The 20,256-nt window shown below is 42.3% G+C and overlaps 1 protein-coding gene across 1 annotated transcript; it reads left to right on the top strand.

Moving 5' to 3' along the window:
* The first annotated feature begins 9,288 nt into the window (after positions 1-9,288).
* LOC131088525 (ovalbumin-related protein Y-like) lies at positions 9,289-13,472 on the top strand. Its single transcript, XM_058033055.1, has 7 exons — positions 9,289-9,456; positions 10,108-10,158; positions 10,754-10,882; positions 11,647-11,764; positions 11,995-12,137; positions 12,473-12,628; positions 13,071-13,472. The coding sequence occupies exons 1-7, from the start codon at positions 9,289-9,291 to the stop codon at positions 13,470-13,472; spliced, it is 1,167 nt and encodes a 388-aa protein (XP_057889038.1).
* Positions 13,473-20,256: the final 6,784 nt, after the last annotated feature.

Raw genomic sequence — 20,256 nt, 5'->3', positions numbered from 1 at the left:
AAAGAAAAGGGCTGGAAATAATGCTTGCCTACCCCTAAGAAACAGACCCTCTTTACTCTAGTATTGTAGTATAATCTTATCTCTTCAATATTTTCTGCAAGTGGAAAGGCTACTCTAAGTTGTGCCCTTTCCTGAAGCTTCCATAGAAAGACACGCCTGCAGGTGAGGAAACAGCAGTGTGTTAGCTCCTTTCCCTTCTCAGACTGGTTTCAGTGTGGATTGAGCTAAGCAAAGATAAGTCCTCAGAGAATAGAGCCCCTCAAAGACCAGGAAGTGGCCATATGATTTCTCTTGAGGAAAGAATTGCAGACAGGGCTCCAAGTCTTTGGTATTCCATTACATAGAAAGCCGTGGGCTATGCTCATCCCATTCCCTGGTTCTATCCTCCTAACAATGCTCATCCCATTCCCTGGTTCTATCCTCCTAACAAACCCATGCAGTTCCCAAAACACTGGCTTTGAAATCCCCAGTCTGCAGAAAATGTTTGTGGACAAGATTTTGCAATGCAGGGTATTAATTTGTGCCTATGTAATTTTATTTTTTTTTTTTTTTACTTATCTGTTGGGAAATGGTGCACATATCCACTATGACCAGAACTATCTTCTCACCATGAGTACCTCATGTAATACTGAATTTCTTCCAGAGGCTTTCCAAAGTTATGGAGAGTTTCCCTTCCACTTCAGAATGTTCAAGGAGATCTAATTTTGTCTAGATGCAGTTATGTCTTGTCACAGAGTATAGCTTCAAAGCCTGAAGCATGGATATCTGCATGATCCAGGACTCAACTGCCAAGCAAAAGAGTTATCTGAATTCTTGTTTAAAACATTGGAAGTCACTTCAAATTTGAGAACATTTTGATTTTTGTGAAGAATCCTGAAAGCGATGTTAAAGAATCTGATTTCTCCATGGGAGTTTTGTGAAAAAACACAGCTTTTAAAGTAACTCCTGTCTCTGTTGGTCTTGCTTAGCAAATAAACTTCAATTTGCTCCTGGAGAGTTCTCAGTTGTTCAAAACTCATGAACATTATTATTCCATGAATGTAGCTGGGCTTCTTTGTTCCTATGGTAATTCAAGACTACATCTCTTGTTTTCAAGAAATACATGAGAATCCTAATTTTCTCTGTCTTTTTTTCTGATGTGTCCACTAGCATCTCCAAGTATGGTTCCATTGACACAACATTATGACCTGTTTTCATTCTAATCATATATTACTGATTTTGATGCACATGATTGCTTTCTTTCTTAACACAATAAAAGAAAGTCACAAATCTTGGTCATGAAATTATCTGAATTTTCTTAATTTTCTGGGTGGCTAACCCTTAAAATATTATTACGTTGGTAACTGTTGTGAGCAAAATGGGATGTAGTACAAAATCCTCCAGTTGATAGAATTAATAAAGTTATTTAGATATGAAGTTTCCTACCCATTTGTGAAATAAATGAATGCACACATCTATAGTTTGATTCCTCTCTGTAATACTGATTATCAAGAAATAGCCCAGTGAAGTATTAACTTGTTCTTATGTATTCTTTGATATAATTCCAATGGGTGTTAAAGATGCACTACTAGTGGGATAAATATTTCAAGGAAAAACTGTTCTGGGAACTTGGCCATTTGAGATGATGAAATCATCTGAAAAATCATATAACTCAAAGAGCAAAAGAAAGAATAAGTAGATGAACAACTCTTAGGCATTTTCCCCCTGAGAGTTTTGAGAGGAGGTATTCTGTCGTTAATATCAGCTATTCCAATAACAAGGGACAGGGAAACCCTGAATGTACATATAGACTGGGCAAAAGGTTTCTGGAGAGAAGCCCCAAGGAAAGGGACCTGTGGGATCCTGGTCTATGGGATTCCTGGGGCTCCTGGTCAGTGGCAAGCTGAACAAGAGCCAGCAGTGCCCTGGCAGCCAGGAGAGCCAAACTTGTCCTGGGGGGAATCAGGCACAGCATGGCCAGGCAGGCAAGGGAGGGGATTGTCCTGCTCTGCTCTGAGCTGGGGCAGCCTCACCTCCAGTGCTGGGGGCAGTTCTGGGAACCGCAGTATGAAAAAGAGAATAAATTATTGGGGAGCATCCAAAGGAGGGCCATGAGGATTGTAAAGGGCCTTGAGGGAAAGAAATAGAAGGACCAGCTGGGATCTTGGTTTGTTCAGCCTGGAGAAGAAGAGATTGAGGGAGAGATCTCATTGCAGTCTGCAGCTTCCTCAGGTGGGGAAGAAGAGGACCAGGAACTTATCCCCTCTCTGGTGACTCATAACAGGTCCTGAGGGAATATCAGGAATCTGTGTCAGGGTAGGCTTAGCTTAGATACTAGGAAAAGACTTTTCACCCAGAGGGTGTTTGGGCACTGGAACAAGCTCCCCAGGAAAGTGGTCATAGCACCAGCCTGATAAAATTCAAGAAGTGTTTGGACAATGATTTTTGGTACATGCTGTGATTCTTGGGGCTGCTGTATGCAGGGCCAGAAGTTGAACTTCATGATGCTGATCCTTCCAACTCAGGACATTCTATGATTCTACTGTTCTATTTCCACATTAACATACAGTGTGGCATGATAAAAGCAGATGTGGAGAGGAAAGAAGGTGGTGATACCTGTCTGACATCCATGTTATTTGAATATCATCAGGATGTTTGTGATCTAGAATCAAGTTTTCTCCAGTGGTAAAGACAGCTATTTAACCAAGTAAATTTAATTCTTTTTCTTAAGAAATTAAAGCAGTGGTCTAAACTGTTCCAAGATATGCAAAATTTCAACATCTCAAGGCTTGCCATAAGCAGTTTAATCACTTTCTGCATCTCTTGTAGCCAGAAGCACTTGATCCAGTCTGTTAAATTTAAAAGCCTGTACACTTAAACAATAGGAAGACTTCAAGTGGGTTACATTTGAAAACTTTCCTTCCTATGGTAATTAAACTGGAAAGTGCACAAAGTACAAAGATATGCCTCAGTGACCAATGTTGTTTCCTGAACAGCAATAATGGTCAAGATGAAGGAATGGGAGAAAAGCAAAGAGGCCCTGACTCAGACACAAATACAAAGCTTCTCCTTTCCAAAAAGAAAAGACAAGAGGCAGTAAAAAGTGCAAATTCAGAAATACTGTACTAAACCTGTAACTTGCTTTAATATTTGCTTTTAACAATATTAAAATGCTTCCAAAACTTCTAATGAAAAAAGGCAAAAATAAATAAACCTTGAAAACATCATTGTTGGGACTGGCATTTTTGTCACAGCCTTCCAAATAGGTTTTCTGAAGAACTGAGACTCTTTTTCTCATACAGACTGCTGTGCAGTACCAGAAATAAGGCTTAGCAGGTAACAAGACAAAGTCTGAAACTTTCTGCATCTAGTGGTATAAATTGCACTCCTCCAGAAAGCACAAAGAGACATCCAAGGATCTGCCACTGTGAGGCAACATTTCTCTCCATGCAGCATGTAAACAATACCTGTCTGTGGGATGTGCGATATGCTCCCATTTCAAGCGCCTCATCCACACTGCTGCACTTTCTTTGCACATTAATGTGCAATAATCCTGCTCTCTCCATCTCCCTTGAGATCTTCCTCTAGATATAATATGGACGCAGAGAACAGCTGAGACTGGAAGTGAGCTCTGCTGATTCTTTATTCCAAGCTCCACCTTTCCATCAGGGTCAGCTACAGCAGGTTACTTGGGATCATGTCCCTCTGGGTTTTGAATATTTCCAAGGATGGAGACTCCACAGCCTCTTTGAGCAACCTGGATTTACCTCCCTATCCAAATGAAAATGTATTTTCTTATGTTTAAATGTAATTTCTGCTATTTCAGGTCGTGTCTTTTCTCTCTTGTCTGTTCACAGGAGAAAGTCTAGCTGCATCTTCTTTTTACCCTCCCATCAAGAAGGTTATGCACATGGATAAAACCCCCTGCACTTTCTCCTCTCCAGGGAAACAACTCCCATGTCTCCGAGCCTCTCCTCTCATGACAGATACTTTAAGCAATTAATCATCTTCTCTGGTCCTGTTCCCCAGGACATAACCAGCTCTTTTGGAATGGAAAGCCCAGAGCCAGACAGTGCATTCCATCTGTGGTCCCACCAGTGCTGAGTAGAGGGGCAGGAAAGCCTCCCTTTACCTGCTGGCAGTGCTTTTTCTAAGGCATTCCCTTGTGCTGTTGACTTTACTTGCCACAAAGACACATTGCTGTCCCACAGTGTCAGCTCAGTGCCTGCCAGGCCTCCCAGTTCTTTTTTGCAAAGCCAATATGATGGCATGGACCCTTGTGTAATGACATTTCTCCTTTTCTGCAGAGTCTTTTCCTGCAGGAGGCACGTCAGTTGTATTGCCAAGAATCTCAGTAGGCTGCTACTCAGAGGAGAGGAAGGTTTGTGGAAGGATGTCTGTGTTGAAACAAACCAAAACATTAGTTTATCATATTTTGTGCAAAAGGAAAATGCTATTTTTCCTGGGAGTATGTGCCGAGATAAAGGACATGCTGGGCAGACTGTGAGAGATGGGAGGTAACGTAGCAGGCATGGTGACATGGGCAGTGTTAGCCACAGGCTGCCACAAACAGGCTTCTCTGTGGGGAGGGATGCTGGTAACTAAGCTCCCACGTGGCACAGCCAATGCCAAATGTCGTGCCAATGCCAGCTGCCATCTTTCCTGCCCTGTGTGTGTGCTGGCTGTAAGGCCCCTGTTACCCTGCTGCCTCCTTAGGAGCCAGTGAGTAAGGCCATTCCCAGTGTCACCCTGGAATCAGGCTGCTGGCTGATTCCATGGACTTGAGGGATGAATAAGAGACTTCATGTGTGCTGTGGTGACTGATGAAGGGACAGCTGCGTGTGCTGGTCCAGAACCTGCGCAGCTGCAGACCCTGGATGCTGTGTGCACTGCTGAGCAGATACAGTAAGAGGGAGCAACCTGTGACCAAATCCATCAGGGCTCTTCTGAATATGCCTTCACTGGAGAAATTCACTTTGCCAACACTGAGATATGCACAGCCCTGTAACAGCCTGTGGGTGACCAAGGCAGCACTGCAAGCAAAGATGCCCAACACTTCAGGATGGCACAGGGCTGCCAATAAAAGATAGCAGGTGGGCTAAGAGCTCCTGTCTGAAGGAGCTGACCAGATACGTGAAGTTTCTCCAGACTGAGGGAAGAACACAGGACAAGTGAGAGAGAAACCATCATTGATTAGGTACAGCACCAAGGTCTGCAGTAGCACCTAACTGAACAATCACTGGCATTCACTCTGAGCAAGACAAAACACGAAACAATCCAAATTCTCCTTCCCATTGACAAAAGAACAGCAGAGTCGATGTGAACTAAGTCTTGAGCTCTGCGTGGGATGTTGTGATTGGATGAGAGGCTTTGGTCTGTGAGCTGACCTGGACTTCATATCCTTTTGTAAAGGTCCGAATGTCCAAGAGTCTGTTGGTTTAGGGACAGCACCACAATGAAATGCCCGGCAGTGGAAAGGGCAACTGAGCCTTAGCTGACCTCTTTCTTGGGACAAGCATTGTCAAACAATAATATGTGGATAAACACATCCTTTTGTGATTGCGTTGCATTACACAGCTGTGCTGGACAGGGCAATACATTATCTTCTTTCCTAAGAGGCAGGAAGGTCTGCTTAACCTCACTGGACTCCATGACAGATCTAAAGCTGCCCAGTTCACTAGGCACTACCTCTCATATTCTTACAATTCTATGCTGATAGCTGATCATAATCATGATTTTTATTTACTTGTGAAATTATTTAGTTGTCTCTGCAATTTTCTTTACATTAATCATTCATTTGACCAATAAAAAATAGAAATGCTAACAAAAACAGTAACCTGGGTGGTGCATTAGCACACTTCTCAAGCAGTGGACTGTCCCTTCTCTATTTTAAAGCAAAATAATTATTTCATTACTGAATATATTACTCAGAAATGTTTTGCTAACAACAACAATGCTGTGAGTTGGCTGTTACAAAACACCTGTACCAACTCATGGGACACCTTTGTAGCTACCAAGTTACAGGCTGTCTATGATGATACAAATATGATTCAGGGAGATGGTGCAAAAGGGCCAAGGTGGCTCCCATATGGTGAGTTGAAGCACACCACTAGATAATTTGATTGCCAAGGAAGAAGACTCAAGGCATATTCAAACATTAGAAGTGGCAAGGACAAACATACTGGCTAGTCCTTTGCCTTCTGAGCTGTCAAGTATATTGCAATGGACGTGTAGAAGGCAGTTTGAACAGAAACAAGACAGTTTTAAGATGGAAAGGCAGAAGGGGCAGCAGCTGCAGGAATAACTTGCAGTCTAGGGAGCATCTCCCAGCTGTATGGTTAAAGGTTCACCCTACACAGGCACATGCACTCATTTGACCTGTTGTCCTCCAGCAAGGTGGGACCCTTTTCAGCTAAATGGGACTCACAACAGTGGTGACCAGTTTACGCACTGCCCCTGTGAGAGAATATCTCATTCTCTTTGCAAGAGACCTGCAGTGATGAGACACCCAAGCAGACCAAAGTCTAAAGATATTTCCTCAAAAGCCCTGTTCCTGCAATAACAAGGGTTGTAGTAGACTGGCCTGGACTGCACACTGTACCATCTAAAGTATCAGTGTGATGTAAATGCACCAGTCCAGACCAAGCTCTTCATGGCTCCTATTGCATGAGCAACTTCAGCTGAAAGGGACTATGAAGAACTGTACTAGAGAGAAAGGTTGGGATGATCCAGAGGCTTTCCTCTTTCACAGAAATGAAAAGGGTTAAAAAGTCCACCTCTACTCTCCTGAGGCATAATTTGTTCTAGACAATTTCAGAGTCATTTTGTGTATTGACTTTGGATTTCTGTTTTAAAATTATGTGGCATTTGAGAGGTCAAAGCATTTTCTTTTATTGTCCATCCATTCTTTTATTTCAAAGGAATTATGCAACTGGTTTCTGCTTGCTATTGTATATTATGACTGTCTTGCAGACCATGAATGTTTCTTCAGCTGGTTTGCTCAGCTGATGTGCCATGAAGAATGTAAGAAAGGTCTTGTAAGAATGTCTCTGTATGTAAAAAAGGCACATTTTGAACCTAGCATCTGGTGCTGTGACCTGTGGAAAAGAACAGCACACCTTAAACTACCCTTCAAAATTATAGCAGCAACTTCAAATCCTTTTCTGGTAGCATCTGACTAGGATCTAAATATCCTGATGCCTGAATTAAAAAGTTACAGAAATCTTGTCTTTCTTATTTTGTCAAATTCTCTTTCCCCAACACATTTTTCATTAGTTCTGTAGTTCTTCCCTGTATAGATGCACTGAAATTAATTTGTATTCTCAAAATACTCTCACTGAGGGTTTTGTTCCACTGATGTGCTGCCCAGACTGTGACTGTGTCTGAGTTCCTGGAACTAGATTGCTCTGGAATGAAAAACTGTGCTCTGTGAAACACTATGTCTATGGTCTTTCACAATGCAGCAAGGGACACCAGACAAATATATAACTTCTTGCAGAAAAATGTACTTCAGTTTTATTAAATTTGGCAATAAACATTGAAAGGAAATGCTCTTTCCTTGCTCCTCAGCGGCAAATTTTCTCCATTCTTTAGGAAGAGCCATGGATTCTGACAGGAAGAAAGACTGGTGATAATGGTAGTCCAGCCAACATTGGGAGAAAAGTTGCAATAAATACATCCCTGCATATGCTGATCTTAGCAAAATTTGTAAGTTCACAAAATGATGACTCTGAAATGGATCAGGCCTATCACTATTCAAGACAGAGGAATATTAAAGAAAATAAGATGAAATTCCTTACATTCTACAAGACTGAATTCCTCACCACTCTTTTTTGTTTTATTTTCACAAGCTGTGTTACACTATTTGCTGCCATGGCCAAATCAACCTACTATTCAAGTTCAATGAATAGCTTTTATCATTATTTTTGCTTCAGTCATTTTAATGTTCTCCTGTCTTTTCTGCAAGGTTTCATGTGCTTTGATGAATAAACCTTCCTTTTTGGAAACTTTAAATTAAAATCCCTTTTTTTTTTTTTTTTTTTTTTTTTTTTTTTTTTTTTGTTTCAAAGAATGGACTTATTCCAAGTAAAAGTGCATGTCTGACATTGAGCTCCATCCATCACTTTATTGGGTAAACACAGAACAGACAGCATGGGGCGTGTCACAAAATAACACAAGATATATTCCAAGGGGTTTGTCAAGTCTGCCCCAAGTACAGCTGAGAAGCTGTGCTCTACCTTTCCCTGGTGCATCTAATAAGGTAAGCATTTCTTTCAATTATGGTTTAAGTTCTAATATGCAAGATAATAACAACTGTCTTTTACAATACTTATAATTGTATTGATGTAACCTCATGTTTGTGGCTTTCAGTATCAGTTGAAGAAACGAATTATCACAGGATGCCTTCTGCAGAAATCTTACCTGCCTTCAGATGTATCATCTGTATTATTTTGCTGTTTCAGTCTGCCATGCATAAAGTCAAAGTATTTGTTTTTATGAACTGTAGTTTTGTTTACTAATTCTTCCACATTGAAAAGCTGCTGATAAGCTACAACAGACCTTCTTCCTTCTTCCTCGATTGCTTTAACTTTTCATTTAGTATTAAAAGACAGAATTGAATTTGTTTAAATTCTATGTGTTATGTAAGATATTCTCTGAATGAAATGAAGGAGTGCAGAATGTTCAAATGATCCCATCATTCTACAGTTCTGTGTTATCTTTAATAGTTACATTTTCAAAGGTAAATGACAACAATAAAACCCCCAAGAATTTGCTTCATGAATCTGTTTCTTCTCCAGGAACAAAAACAGAGCTTAAAGCCTAAAATATAACAGTAAGTAGAATAGGTAAATAATAAAAAATCTACCTTATATCACCTATACAATCAGTTCAATCAATTAGAGAGAGAATGAGCATCCATTCTATCAGGGGAACAGTTAGATGCATTGTTGCTCAAATTATCTCACACTAGGAGATGACTGTCACATGAACATGTTGATTTGATAGGGACTGTGATACATATGGCAGAGTACCCTGGGTTGTGTTCTCTAGCACCTGCACACTGTATTTTCTAGTCTGTGTTTTCTTCTTCCACCAGCCTATGCACAGCTGGCAGATGTCCAGCACTTTGATTGCTCCTGAATCCAAAACCATATCTGCCTTTTAAATCCACACCACTGGATTCTGTTTGCTGAAAAAACTCTGTGCCCTAAGTTTGGGGTTCAACTGAATTTTTTGCATTACAATTGACCTGTTTCCCCACAGTAAGTCAGACTCTTTCTGTTTCCTTCAGACAACAGGGATTTCACAATGGGCTCCATCAGTGCAGCAAATGCAGAATTTTGTTTTGACGTATTCAAAGAGGTGAAATTGCACCGCAGCAATGACAACGTGCTCTTTTCCTCCCTGAGCATGCTTTCAACACTGGCCCTGGTGTATATGGGAGCAAGGGGTAAGACTCAATCCCAGATGCAGAAGGTAAGTTATTTACACAGGTGTAAAGTCACCTCTACTTGTGCTACTTGTTCCTTCTAAGTAACATCACTGAAAAATATCCACTGGTGAGGTTTTCACCTGTTTCAATGTACGAGAACTAAGCCAAAGTCACAAAATAGAGAACTGAATCAGGAGTTACATATAGAAAATACTAATATAAATGTGTATATTTTCAATATAACAGGCAGTTGACTTAAACATAAAAGACTCAGAGACAATAGCAAAATAGATTACCAGTCAGCAATTTTATGATTTCTAAACTCTGACAAGTTCCAAATAATATAATCAGATTTTCTTTTTTAATATATAAAAAAGATAAATCCCAGAAAGACAGAAAGACAGGAAGACAGACTATTTTTAGCAACATATAATATGTAACTCAATTGATTTCTAGATACTCACTAGAAAAAAAAATAATCTAAGCAAAGAGTAGTATTGACAGTTTCCAAGAAGGCCACAGAGGGCATAGACCAGTTGCAAGATAACCTGTGAATTTTTAGTTAATCTATTTTCTCATAATATTTTTTTCCCTGAGCCAACGGGTTTTTTACACAAGCAACATGTGTAACAGTCTCAAATTTGCATTGGTTTTGGTCATGCTTCTCAAAATACCACTGGTATTTTCTCTTGCAGGTCCTTCACTTTGATAATGCTACAGGAGATAGAGACATTTCTGACTCCCAGGTAGAGAAATAATTTAATCTTTCTTTCTGTCTAATTTTCTCCTCAGAACAAAAGTAGAACTTTTCTGCCTCTCCTCCTGGCTGTTTCAGACCCTGACGAAAACTATAGTAATGGCCTCAAACCAAGGGGGTCTGTGGAGGGAGGGAGGGAAGGAGGGTGTGATTCACCTGTTTTTAAACAAACATAGAAAGACAGCAAGTTGCTTATCTTGCACCAGAACAAGTAATGTTGTGGGGAGAATGCTTTGGGCACCAGGGTGTCTTCCCAGGCAAGTGCTGCTGGGGAATGAGTGAAGGGGGCTCAGTACCTAGAGCCAGGGTACAGCAGGGCAGGAAGATGCTGGGCAGAGAAGAGTCCAGAAGACTCAGTGACAGGAACTCAACTACATCTTTTAAAAAGCACATTTCAGGGGACTTGTCTTGACAAGGATGAACTTGCCCATTAAATGCTCCGCCAAGACAGCACTGGCTGTCCCAAAGGTGACAGTCTGTGGAGGAAGACTGCCCTGTAGAATCTCTCTTAATTGAAAGGGACCAGACTTTAGGATCTTATTTTCTTATGCAATCTATCTTCTTTTTTCATGTCATCACCTCAGTGTGGCACTGCTGAGTACATCCACAAAACGTTCAAGGATCTCCTCTCAGACATCAGGAGGCAAAATGCTACTTACTCACTCAGGATTGCTGACAGACTCTATATTGAAAAAACATACCCTATTCTTCAGGTAAGTTATACTATGAACTGACTTCCATGAGATTTCCTGTAAATGCCCTGTGACTCTGCCCACCAACAGTATGCACCACCAACAGTAGCCCACTCTGTTGATGAAGAGGTGCTTGAGAGCCATGAAAGGAACCAGTACAAAATGAGTTTGGACTTTTCTGTGCCTGTTAGATGAAGGCAAAAGATATAATGGCATAAAATATGCCTATATTGCAAATCACAGGGAGTAATAAAGATTGCTGTTAATTTACTAGAAAAATGGCATGTGATGAAAAATGCAAATTTTAAGAGAAATTAAATAAAATTTATTACTTGAAATATTGGAAACTGAAATTGTCAGTTTTCCTAGTGAAAGCAAGCTTTGCTTTTGAAGTCTAAGAATGTGAGAACACAATGTTCAAAACCCTAAAGAGTGAACACAAAGAGAAGGAGACAAACATTGGTCTGTCCTTAGAAATGTTTGTTAAAGCGAAACTGTTTTGGTAAAACAAAGGAAATATATAAAAATTTTAACTTGGAACCTTGTCTCATCAAAAAGTGCCAGACCTGTATATGTGAAGCAGTCTTTCTTTTACAGCTTTAAGATTCAGTTAAGGAAGACAGATGTGACTGACATGTGCAGTGTCTGATGCCCAAACCCAGGAGTAAACATTCACTGTTCCTTAAACCATTCTGCTTTCTTTCACAATCTTGCTTTAGACATCTTTAGACATGTACATTTCCAAGTCCTCATCAGTCTGACAACTGTAACCCTTTTGCTTATAGGAATACATAAAGTGTGCAAAGAAATTCTACAAAGCAGAGCTGGAAGAAGTTGACTTCAAAACCGCTGCAGAGGAAGCAAGACAGCTCATCAATTCCTGGGTGGAGAAAGAGACAAATGGTAAGGACTTAAAAATTGGTAGCAGGCATTTTGCTCACCTACCATAAACTACATCCTTGTCTTCCTCTCCTCATAACCTCTAGAAAAGGTGGGTCAAGCAAGTGCAGGTTGCTTATTGCTATGAACATTAAACTCCACAAAACAGGAGCCACCACCCTCACCCCAACATCACAGAGATTTGTGCAGAGGAGCTGGATTTTACCTCTCTCTGCCCTGTCTCTTTCTTAAAGGACGGATCCAAGACTTCCTGGTGTCAGACTCTGTTGATCTCAATACTGCGCTGGTCTTTGTGAATGTCATTTACTTCAAAGGGATATGGAAAACTGCATTTAAAGAAGAATACACTCGGGAAGAGCCTTTCAACGTGACTGAGGTAGGAGGGCATGGACACACCTCTGGCCAGGGCAGCTGTTGGCTCACACAGGCAGGAGTCTGGGGGCTACAAATGTCTGTCACAGGTTGGGTGATTTTTCTGAGTCCGTCACTGAAAGTGAGTGGGCCTAAAGCCAAGTAGTGTTCACAAGATCTGTGTCTGACCAGGCTTCCAGGGCACACAAGCAAGCAAGAGAGGAAAATGGAGACACAACTCTTTTCCAAAGGCAGCACGGTTTAAGATTGAGTCCTGTCTTTCAAAGGCATCGTACATTTGTCTGACCAAAGAAAAAGATTGCTCCCACATCACTTCATCTCACATTTTTGTTTTTGCAGCAAGAGAGCAGACCCGTGCAAATGATGCGTCAGAACAGCACCTTCAGAGTGGGAAGAGTGGCTGAAGATAAAATCAAGGTCCTGGAGCTTCCATACACCAGTGGAGAGCTGAGCCTGTTGGTGCTGCTGCCTGATGACATCTCTGGCCTGGCACAGGTATGGCCCTGGCAGGGTGAGCAGAAGGGCTGTGGCATCAGTGGGGCTTGGCTGCTGTCAGACCTTTTGCTGCTCATTGACATCCCAGCTACCCACCCCATGGCTGTGCTGGGCTGGGAGGGGAGAACAAAATCTGTCCAGGTGCTGAGGCAGAGCCTCATAGGAGAGCCCTGAGCTCGGTTTTATAAAATGAAGGTAAAGCAGTGTAGTGCTGCTGCAGCGCTGCAGAAGAGGATGTATATATATGCACCAATCTCCATCAGGTATCAGAGGCAGGCAAGGTAGCAGGACTATTATTACTGTGAGTGGTTTCAAATGTTTACTAAAGAAGAAAAGTTTGTCCTAGGGGAAATATAAAATGAAAGTGATGAAGAAAGCATTCCAAGAAAGCATTCCATTTAACTTTTGTCTCAGACATTTAATTCCCTGCCTCTCTTTGCAGCTTGAGAACAAAATCAGCTATGATAAACTCCTGGAATGGACCAGTCCCAAGGTGATGGAAAAGAAGAAGGTGAAAGTGTACCTCCCACGCATGAAGATTGTGGAGAAATATAACCTCACATCTGTCCTGACATCCTTGGGTATGACTGACCTGTTCAGCCCGGCTGCCAACCTCTCTGGCATCTCTGCAGCAGAGAGCCTGAGGGTGTCTGAGGCTGTCCACGAGGCATACCTGGAAGTCAATGAAGAGGGCACTGAGGCAGGTGGCACAGAGGTTGTAACTGGAGACATCCAACATTCCTCTGAGTTTGAAGAGTTTAGGGCTGACCACCCATTCCTTTTCTTGGTCAAACACAATCCAAGTGACATGATACTCCTCTTTGGTAGATATTGTTCACCCTAAGGAGAAAAAAGGCTGGAAATAATGCTTGCCTACCCCTAAGAAACAGACCCCCTTTACTCTAGTATTGTAGTATAATCTTATCTCTTCACTAAGTGGGAAGCCTTCAGTATCTAGGGAGATATTCCTGAAGAAGTGTGTGACTTTCAGATCTTTGGGTGCTGACATTTCTGCTTACACAAGTTGTACTTAGGACTTATATCCATGAATAAATAAGAACTTCAAGAGGTAGCTTAACATCATGATTGAATAACTTAGGATTCAGGGCCACTGTTTTTATTCTTGTGAGAAATTCTGACACTGAGATTGAGAGTCTGGTTTTTCTACAGGAAATAAACACAGCTATTAAAATAATCCTGTTCCTTTCTGTTGATCTCGCTGCACAACCATCCTTGAATTGATGCCTGGACAACTTGCAGATGAAATTCTTAATTTCAGCATCATTCTTGTTTAAGTAATGCATTTGTGCTTCTTTGTGCTGCACATACTGTACGGCTGAGGTCTTGTTCAGAGTGGGCATATAGAAAGTTTCACATTTCTTCTTAAATCATCATCTCCAAACACAACACCTTCCTGACTGATGCAATTTCCCATCTTCATTCCCATGATATGCCATTGATTTTGTGAATGTCACTTGTTGGTTCTTCTATTTATTCTAATAAAAGCATTGCAAACTAAACATGTCTCTAATTGTTTTGTGTTACTGCACCACACAATCAAAATATATGATATATTGGGTTGTGGTTATTTACAGAATGCATTTAGATTAGGATTTAGATAATATTTTCAAAACCACAATGTACCCATATATGAAGTCATTCAAGAGCCTAACATTTTTTTTCCTAAAATACTGAATTTAAGCAAGATAAGCCCTATATCTCCTATTTTTTTACCTTGCACTGTCCATATGACGTATCAAATAACTCAGTTTTTAAAATCTGCTATTGTATTTCCAGATAGTTTTAAAATATTTCCTCTAATTGCCCCCAGGAAATACATTGAGGTGATGCCTAAAAGATACAAGTTCGAAAACACGAGGAAAGGATTGCTATTTTTCTTAAAAGGTGGACTGCTTCAGCTGTCTAATACCCACAGGAACTGTGTGAGAAAATCTTTTTTTACTGCCTTTTGATAACATAATCCCCTAGAGGTATCATTTTCTATTTCAAAGTCTTCAGGGGATGGTCCTTCAGGTTGCACTTTATCCAATTGAAAGACTTATTAGTGTTGATCACAGACTTCAGCAATCTTCCCTCTGCTGGCACACGCATGCAGAACTTCAAATGACAGTACTAAAAAAGTGCTTAGAAAAGGGAGTTACTTGGCAGTGTTTGGAGCTGCCTCAAACAGTTTAGAAGTAAGCATTAAATATAACTTGAAATTATGATGCTGACTACAGGGAAATGTATCTTGGCTGCTATGAAACCTATGGAAGAGCTGCAAATACTGGTCTTCCCAAGACAGCTTGAAGAGATCAGTTAACAGAAGTATTCAAGTAAAAACATATTCTTATTTATGTAATTTCAAGCATTTCTATGCATATAATATTCTGCTTCACTTAAAACCTAAGGCAGCAAAGGGAGTTTTGCTAAAACTAAAGCAAAAAAGAAAAAGGCAGGATGTATAAAGTACTTTTCTAAGAAGCAGAGGTGAAAGTTTATAAACAATTATAGATCTGTTAATCTGTTATTAAACTGAAACAAGCATATCTGTCACTCTGCACTTTCTAGGTGCAATGAAAATAAAATTAATATTTAGGGAATTATATAACATGGATATAAAAAATAACTATTTTCTCTCTCTCTCTCTCTCTCTCTCTATATATATATATATATATAACAATTGTTTAATTGTTTCTTTGCTTGATGATTGTTTTAAAGAAAATAAATGGTGAAAATCAATGGTAATGAAATGAAGATGAATGAATTGGTAAATAGTTTCCTAAAACTACATCTGAGAGAGGTCCACCTAATGTCCTCACTGTGAAACAGAACTATTTGACCCATTCTACATTGGGCCATTAGGTGTCACTAGGGATACAAAATGTCTCACGTCTTCTGACAGAGAGACAGCTGTTGAAAACTAGATCTGGGAGCTTAACATAGGTTCCAATTTTGTTCTTAATTTTTGTGCAAGCAGATGATTATGATCAATATACTGAAAATGTAAACCAGTGGCACTGGGCTTGAAACCCGGTAATTTTTGAAGAAAAAGACAGAAATATTATTTGGTGAAACATCAGAGGCATTTTAAAATGTCTGTGTCCTGGAAAAAATATCATGGTCAAACACTGTAGAATGGAGGGAGCTGTTTTGTTTATGAAAGAGAAACCACCCTCTAAAGGGGCTAAAATGAGAGGTAGAAGTGCAGATTCAGGGAAGTTGAATAAGATCCCCTGTATCAAAGGCTGGGCCCAGCACTGCACTTGGGCATTGCTGGTCTGGGCTGGCAGGACTGCTGCAAAGGCTCTGCCAAGGGCAGTGTGGCTGCTGCAGCTCCCATGGGAAGCAATTCTGAAAAGACCAACGTGAAGGGTGTTACAAAGGGATGAGGCAAGAGCAGCCATGAGGAGAACAAACTCTGCTTGCTGTTTCCTGGCTTTGAAGTCTGGTAAGAGTTTAATAACACTAATCCCAGCTCCCACAAAGTCTGGGTATTGTCCTTCAGCCCTTCTTGTCCCCCTGGCAGCATCATTGAAGTTGGTATGTCAATAAACTGCCATCTGTCCATTCACTACTCTCCATTTTCACCATGTGCCATGTTGTTCTGGGTTTACTGTTCTGCCAGGGTGTGTGGAACAAAACCAGACACACACAGGACAGCATTTGAAATGCTGTGTGAACTATTTGTGGCCTTCCTTCTTCTGTCATTTGGGGAAGGGTTGAAGATGACATATCTTTCCTGCCCTTTGGGGGATATAAATTTCTGAGACCATTCCACATCCCTCTGCATATACGACTTGTGAGAGAAGCCTGCTGTCTCCTAAGCAAACTGAATCCATGGCTGAAGGCACAAGATCTAGCAGGCATTATGCTGTAACCATTGTCATTAGAGGAAGTGCAGAGAACCCCCGGACTCCAGGGCAGAGCTGTCCTGGATTCCCAAATGGTATTTGAGAAAGCATAATGTGCTGAATTGAACAGAAAGCAACATGTCTGCTAGAAAGGCTTTGACACATAGCAGGGCTTTCTGTTTCTTGCCTAGTGAGCTGAGATTTATCAATAGAGAAAAGGGACAGCAGAGAGGAGATTGTCAAAAAGCAGCAAGGGTGGGGCTGCTTGGCTAGGAAAGGGGATACACAGCAGGGGGTGACAACAAGACCAGAAGGGCAGGGGCTTTCCCCGTAATATATTAGATGCTGCAGTTCCCTTCACTACTGCTACAGTCCAGTGATTGCCAAACAAGCCTGTGGTGATGAGGTAGGTCAAATATCAAGCCTGCAGGTTAAATCCACAAATCAGAGTCTGTAGTGCTCCTAACCAGAACACTATGGTACATTAAGGAGTTAGTGACCATGTAAAAATGGGTCTGATCAGGCTGATCAGTGTGTGCAGTTTGTGTTAAGTTGTGCTGCACATATTGCTTAGTGTCCTGGACTATACAGTGCTGAACATATCATGTGGCTGTGGGCTAAACTTCATCTGCTAATCATAATGGAGAACCACACAGATGGAGGAATGGAGAACCTCACAGATGGTCCTGAACTGGCACCCTGTGATGATGTTGCTGGCACATCCTCGTCTTAATCTTGAAGTGAACAGCATTTTTCTGTATACTTTCATTCATCAGTAGAAATGATAAACAGAACATACCCATAAAATTGTAAAGATCACACCACCAGTGAACCTCTGCATGCATGGGACATGCATATTGTGCTGTTCCCTGAATAAAGACCTATCCAATGCTGCACCACTTTGGGATCTGACCACTGGAAGGGACATGAAATTGACTGTGCTCTCTCCTTACCCCTTCTCATCTCATTTCCAATAAGATGGAAATGGAAATTTAATAATTTTCTTACTAGTGTCCAAAATGAACACTTGCAGTGTCCATCTTGCTGAGGCTCATGGCCTAGCAAACTAGCAAGAGACTCCACCTAAATTCTTCTCTTGAGTGAGAGAGACCCCCATAGAGGCATCTCACAGCTCTGCCACAAACAGTGCCCAGATTCAAGGCTTGGAAGCTGCTTCCACGCAGTCAAACACTTAGGAGGGGGATGATCTTGAGAGCAGAGGTTTCTGAAGTGCTGAGTGTTATGGAGGCAGTGACAGAGGTGGACTGTTTGGTATATCTTCTGAAGTAGGAACTTAATGGCATTAAAAGAGGTTAGCAGAAAGAAGTGAAAAAACCCCAACACACAGAGGTAGCTGACAACAAACAGCTGAATGATGGAATTAATGGTCAAAAAATGTGGAAGATGATAAAATTTCACATGATTTTAAAGGGAAACTGGACAAAACCATGGAAAAGAAATTGGTTGAGAGGTAATAAATGCACAGAAAATAGTATCAGCTATTTAAGTTCCAGGACTGACAATAGCCAGTGTTAGGACCCTGAAAGCTCAGCTAGCTTCAGCAAGAGATTTCCCCAGCACCCTCTGCACATGGGTCTGGAGCTTGTATTGGGTACCAGCACCATTTGTGAGAGGAGGACACAAATCCTAACCCTACCCTAACCCTGTCCTTGGCCATTTACAGCAGACCTGTAATGAATGAGAAGAGCTCATATTGTGCCAAATCTCCAGTCAGAGGAGCAAACAGCACCTCTGCTTGAGTGTAATTAGGAAACAGTGGACAGAGACGTGTGACAGATGCGTTTGGAGAAACAGAAGAGAAGACATGGGGATGTTAATAAGAAGGGGATGTTATAAAGAGCACCACAGCTGAAGGTACACTCTTGGGAGTCACCTCTGGGGCATTGCAGCCACAGGCAGCTCATGCCAGGGCAGTGACACTCCAGAGGAACTTCAGCCTGCTGGTCACTGATGCTGCAGCAAGGACATCCCTGTGGAACTGCAGCTCCTGAAGCAGACTAGAGCACAGAATAAAAGTGAGCAGCACCATCTGGCAGATATAAACAGTTATACACCAATCACAACCTCTTGCATGGCTTGCTGCTCCATCAAAGGGACTGGTGAGCACTGAGTATAACAAGGAAGCTGAAACTAGTAAGCACAAGAGGACACTTTTTGTATTGAAGTGAAATGTGGGGAAGCAGGAGGAAGGGTCTGTTTGTTTCATAGTTTGTTACATCAATTTTGTGAGATAAACAAAAAAAAATTAATGTTAATCAGCAAGAAATTAAGTTAAACTCCCCAAGTCAAAGCTGTTGCCCACAACAGAAATTTATTTCAGCCTAGACATAGCACTGAAGTGCGCTGCAGGTTTCTGTCTCCAGTTCTCCCTCCTGACAGACCTCAGTCCTAAGCCTTGCAGCCTTGTCTCCAGGCCCATCTCTTTTGCTTGTAAGTGTATGACAGAGCTCTGAGTGCACTGATGAATTTGTAATAGTTCCTGCCCTAAGGAATTTGTGAGAGTCCTGGAGCCTCTCCCACACCTGTGACCCCAGGAGCTCTAAGCTATGTGCTGGACTTTCAGTTCCCATGTGTATTACACCAGTGGTGTGTCACTCTCCAGTTCAAACACAGCTGTGCCCATTCCTGGCCAAGGACTCCTAATGTGACCTTGGCCCTGGCTTGTGAGCACTGGACCTGGACCTGCCTCTGCTGTGTGAATTGACTTTGTGGTCAATGTTGTCTTTGCACCTGCCTGATAGCCATGACGTTGCCTTAGGATCTGGACTGCCCGTGGTCTCCAGGCCTGCTCTGCTCAGCTGCTGAGCCCTGGCTGGTGAAACTCCAGCTGGGGCATCCCCCTTGCCTCCTGGTTTGTTCCTCTTTGGGAACAGATGGCCCTTGCTGCTCCTGGACAGTGAGCTCAGTCCTGCCTGAGCCCTCTGCCAAGCAGGAGGAGCCTGGGTCTCCGGTCACAGAGGGCCCTGTCCTAACAAACCTTCCCAATCTCCACAAAGCTCTCACTCATTACTCAGAGCCAGTCTCCTGAATAAGTCCCTTCCACCCAGCCAGGCCATCCTTTCTGGCTTGTTCCTGACCAGCCTCTGGGGCCTGTTGGGGTGGCCTGACCATCTCACTCAGTTCTTGACCTCTCACGCCATGTCCATTTCCTATCCATTGCCCTTGTCCCAGCTCTGCGCCCCCTGCAACAGCCCCCTCGCACCCCACAGCCACTGAGCCACTCTGAAGTGAGTCCCTCCTGAGCACAGGTCTCCCTGAGCAACAAGGGCACGCTGTCCTCACAGAGGAGGCTGCACTAGAAGCCCTCAGTGGCCTTGATCTTCCATGGGACCTCTCCCACCTGCCCAAATCCCCAGATCCCATGCTACCCCCCACCCCAGGCCATCAGCCCCCACCCCAGTGACACCACATCAGGGGCTGTTCTCCTGTTCCCCTCAGTCCCGCCCTGCTTGGCCATGGCCTGCTTGAGAACAACTTGTGCACTCATTTCCTGGCTTAAACTTGAGCCTACTCTGTCACTGCTGACCTGCCTCGTAGTCACTGGATCTGATTGCAGCCCTCACCTGCGGAGAGCCTTCCCAGCTTATGTTGCCTCATGTTCTGAAGGCTTGGTTGGAGCTGTCAGCCTTTCAGGGTCTGTCCTGTTTCCCTCGCTCAGGTGGAATGGGGCTGGGCCCTGGACAGCCAGCCTCCTGTTCCACAGGCAGCAACCAGCTCTCATTGCTCCCTAACCCTAGGCTCTGGAAATGGACC

Source organism: Melospiza georgiana, chromosome 1, assembly GCF_028018845.1.
Source record: "Melospiza georgiana isolate bMelGeo1 chromosome 1, bMelGeo1.pri, whole genome shotgun sequence".
Lineage (NCBI taxonomy): Eukaryota > Metazoa > Chordata > Aves > Passeriformes > Passerellidae > Melospiza > Melospiza georgiana.
This window is presented reverse-complemented; position numbering and strand designations above follow the sequence as displayed.

Coding starts and splice junctions, on each gene's coding strand:
- LOC131088525 (XM_058033055.1), top strand. CDS start 9,289: ATGGGCTCCATCAGTGCAGCAAATGCAGAATTTTGTTTTGACGTATTC. Junction 10,159..10,753: donor GAGACATTTCTGACTCCCAG/GTAGAGAAATAA, acceptor TCATCACCTCAG/TGTGGCACTGCTGAGTACAT. Junction 12,138..12,472: donor AGCCTTTCAACGTGACTGAG/GTAGGAGGGCAT, acceptor TTGTTTTTGCAG/CAAGAGAGCAGACCCGTGCA.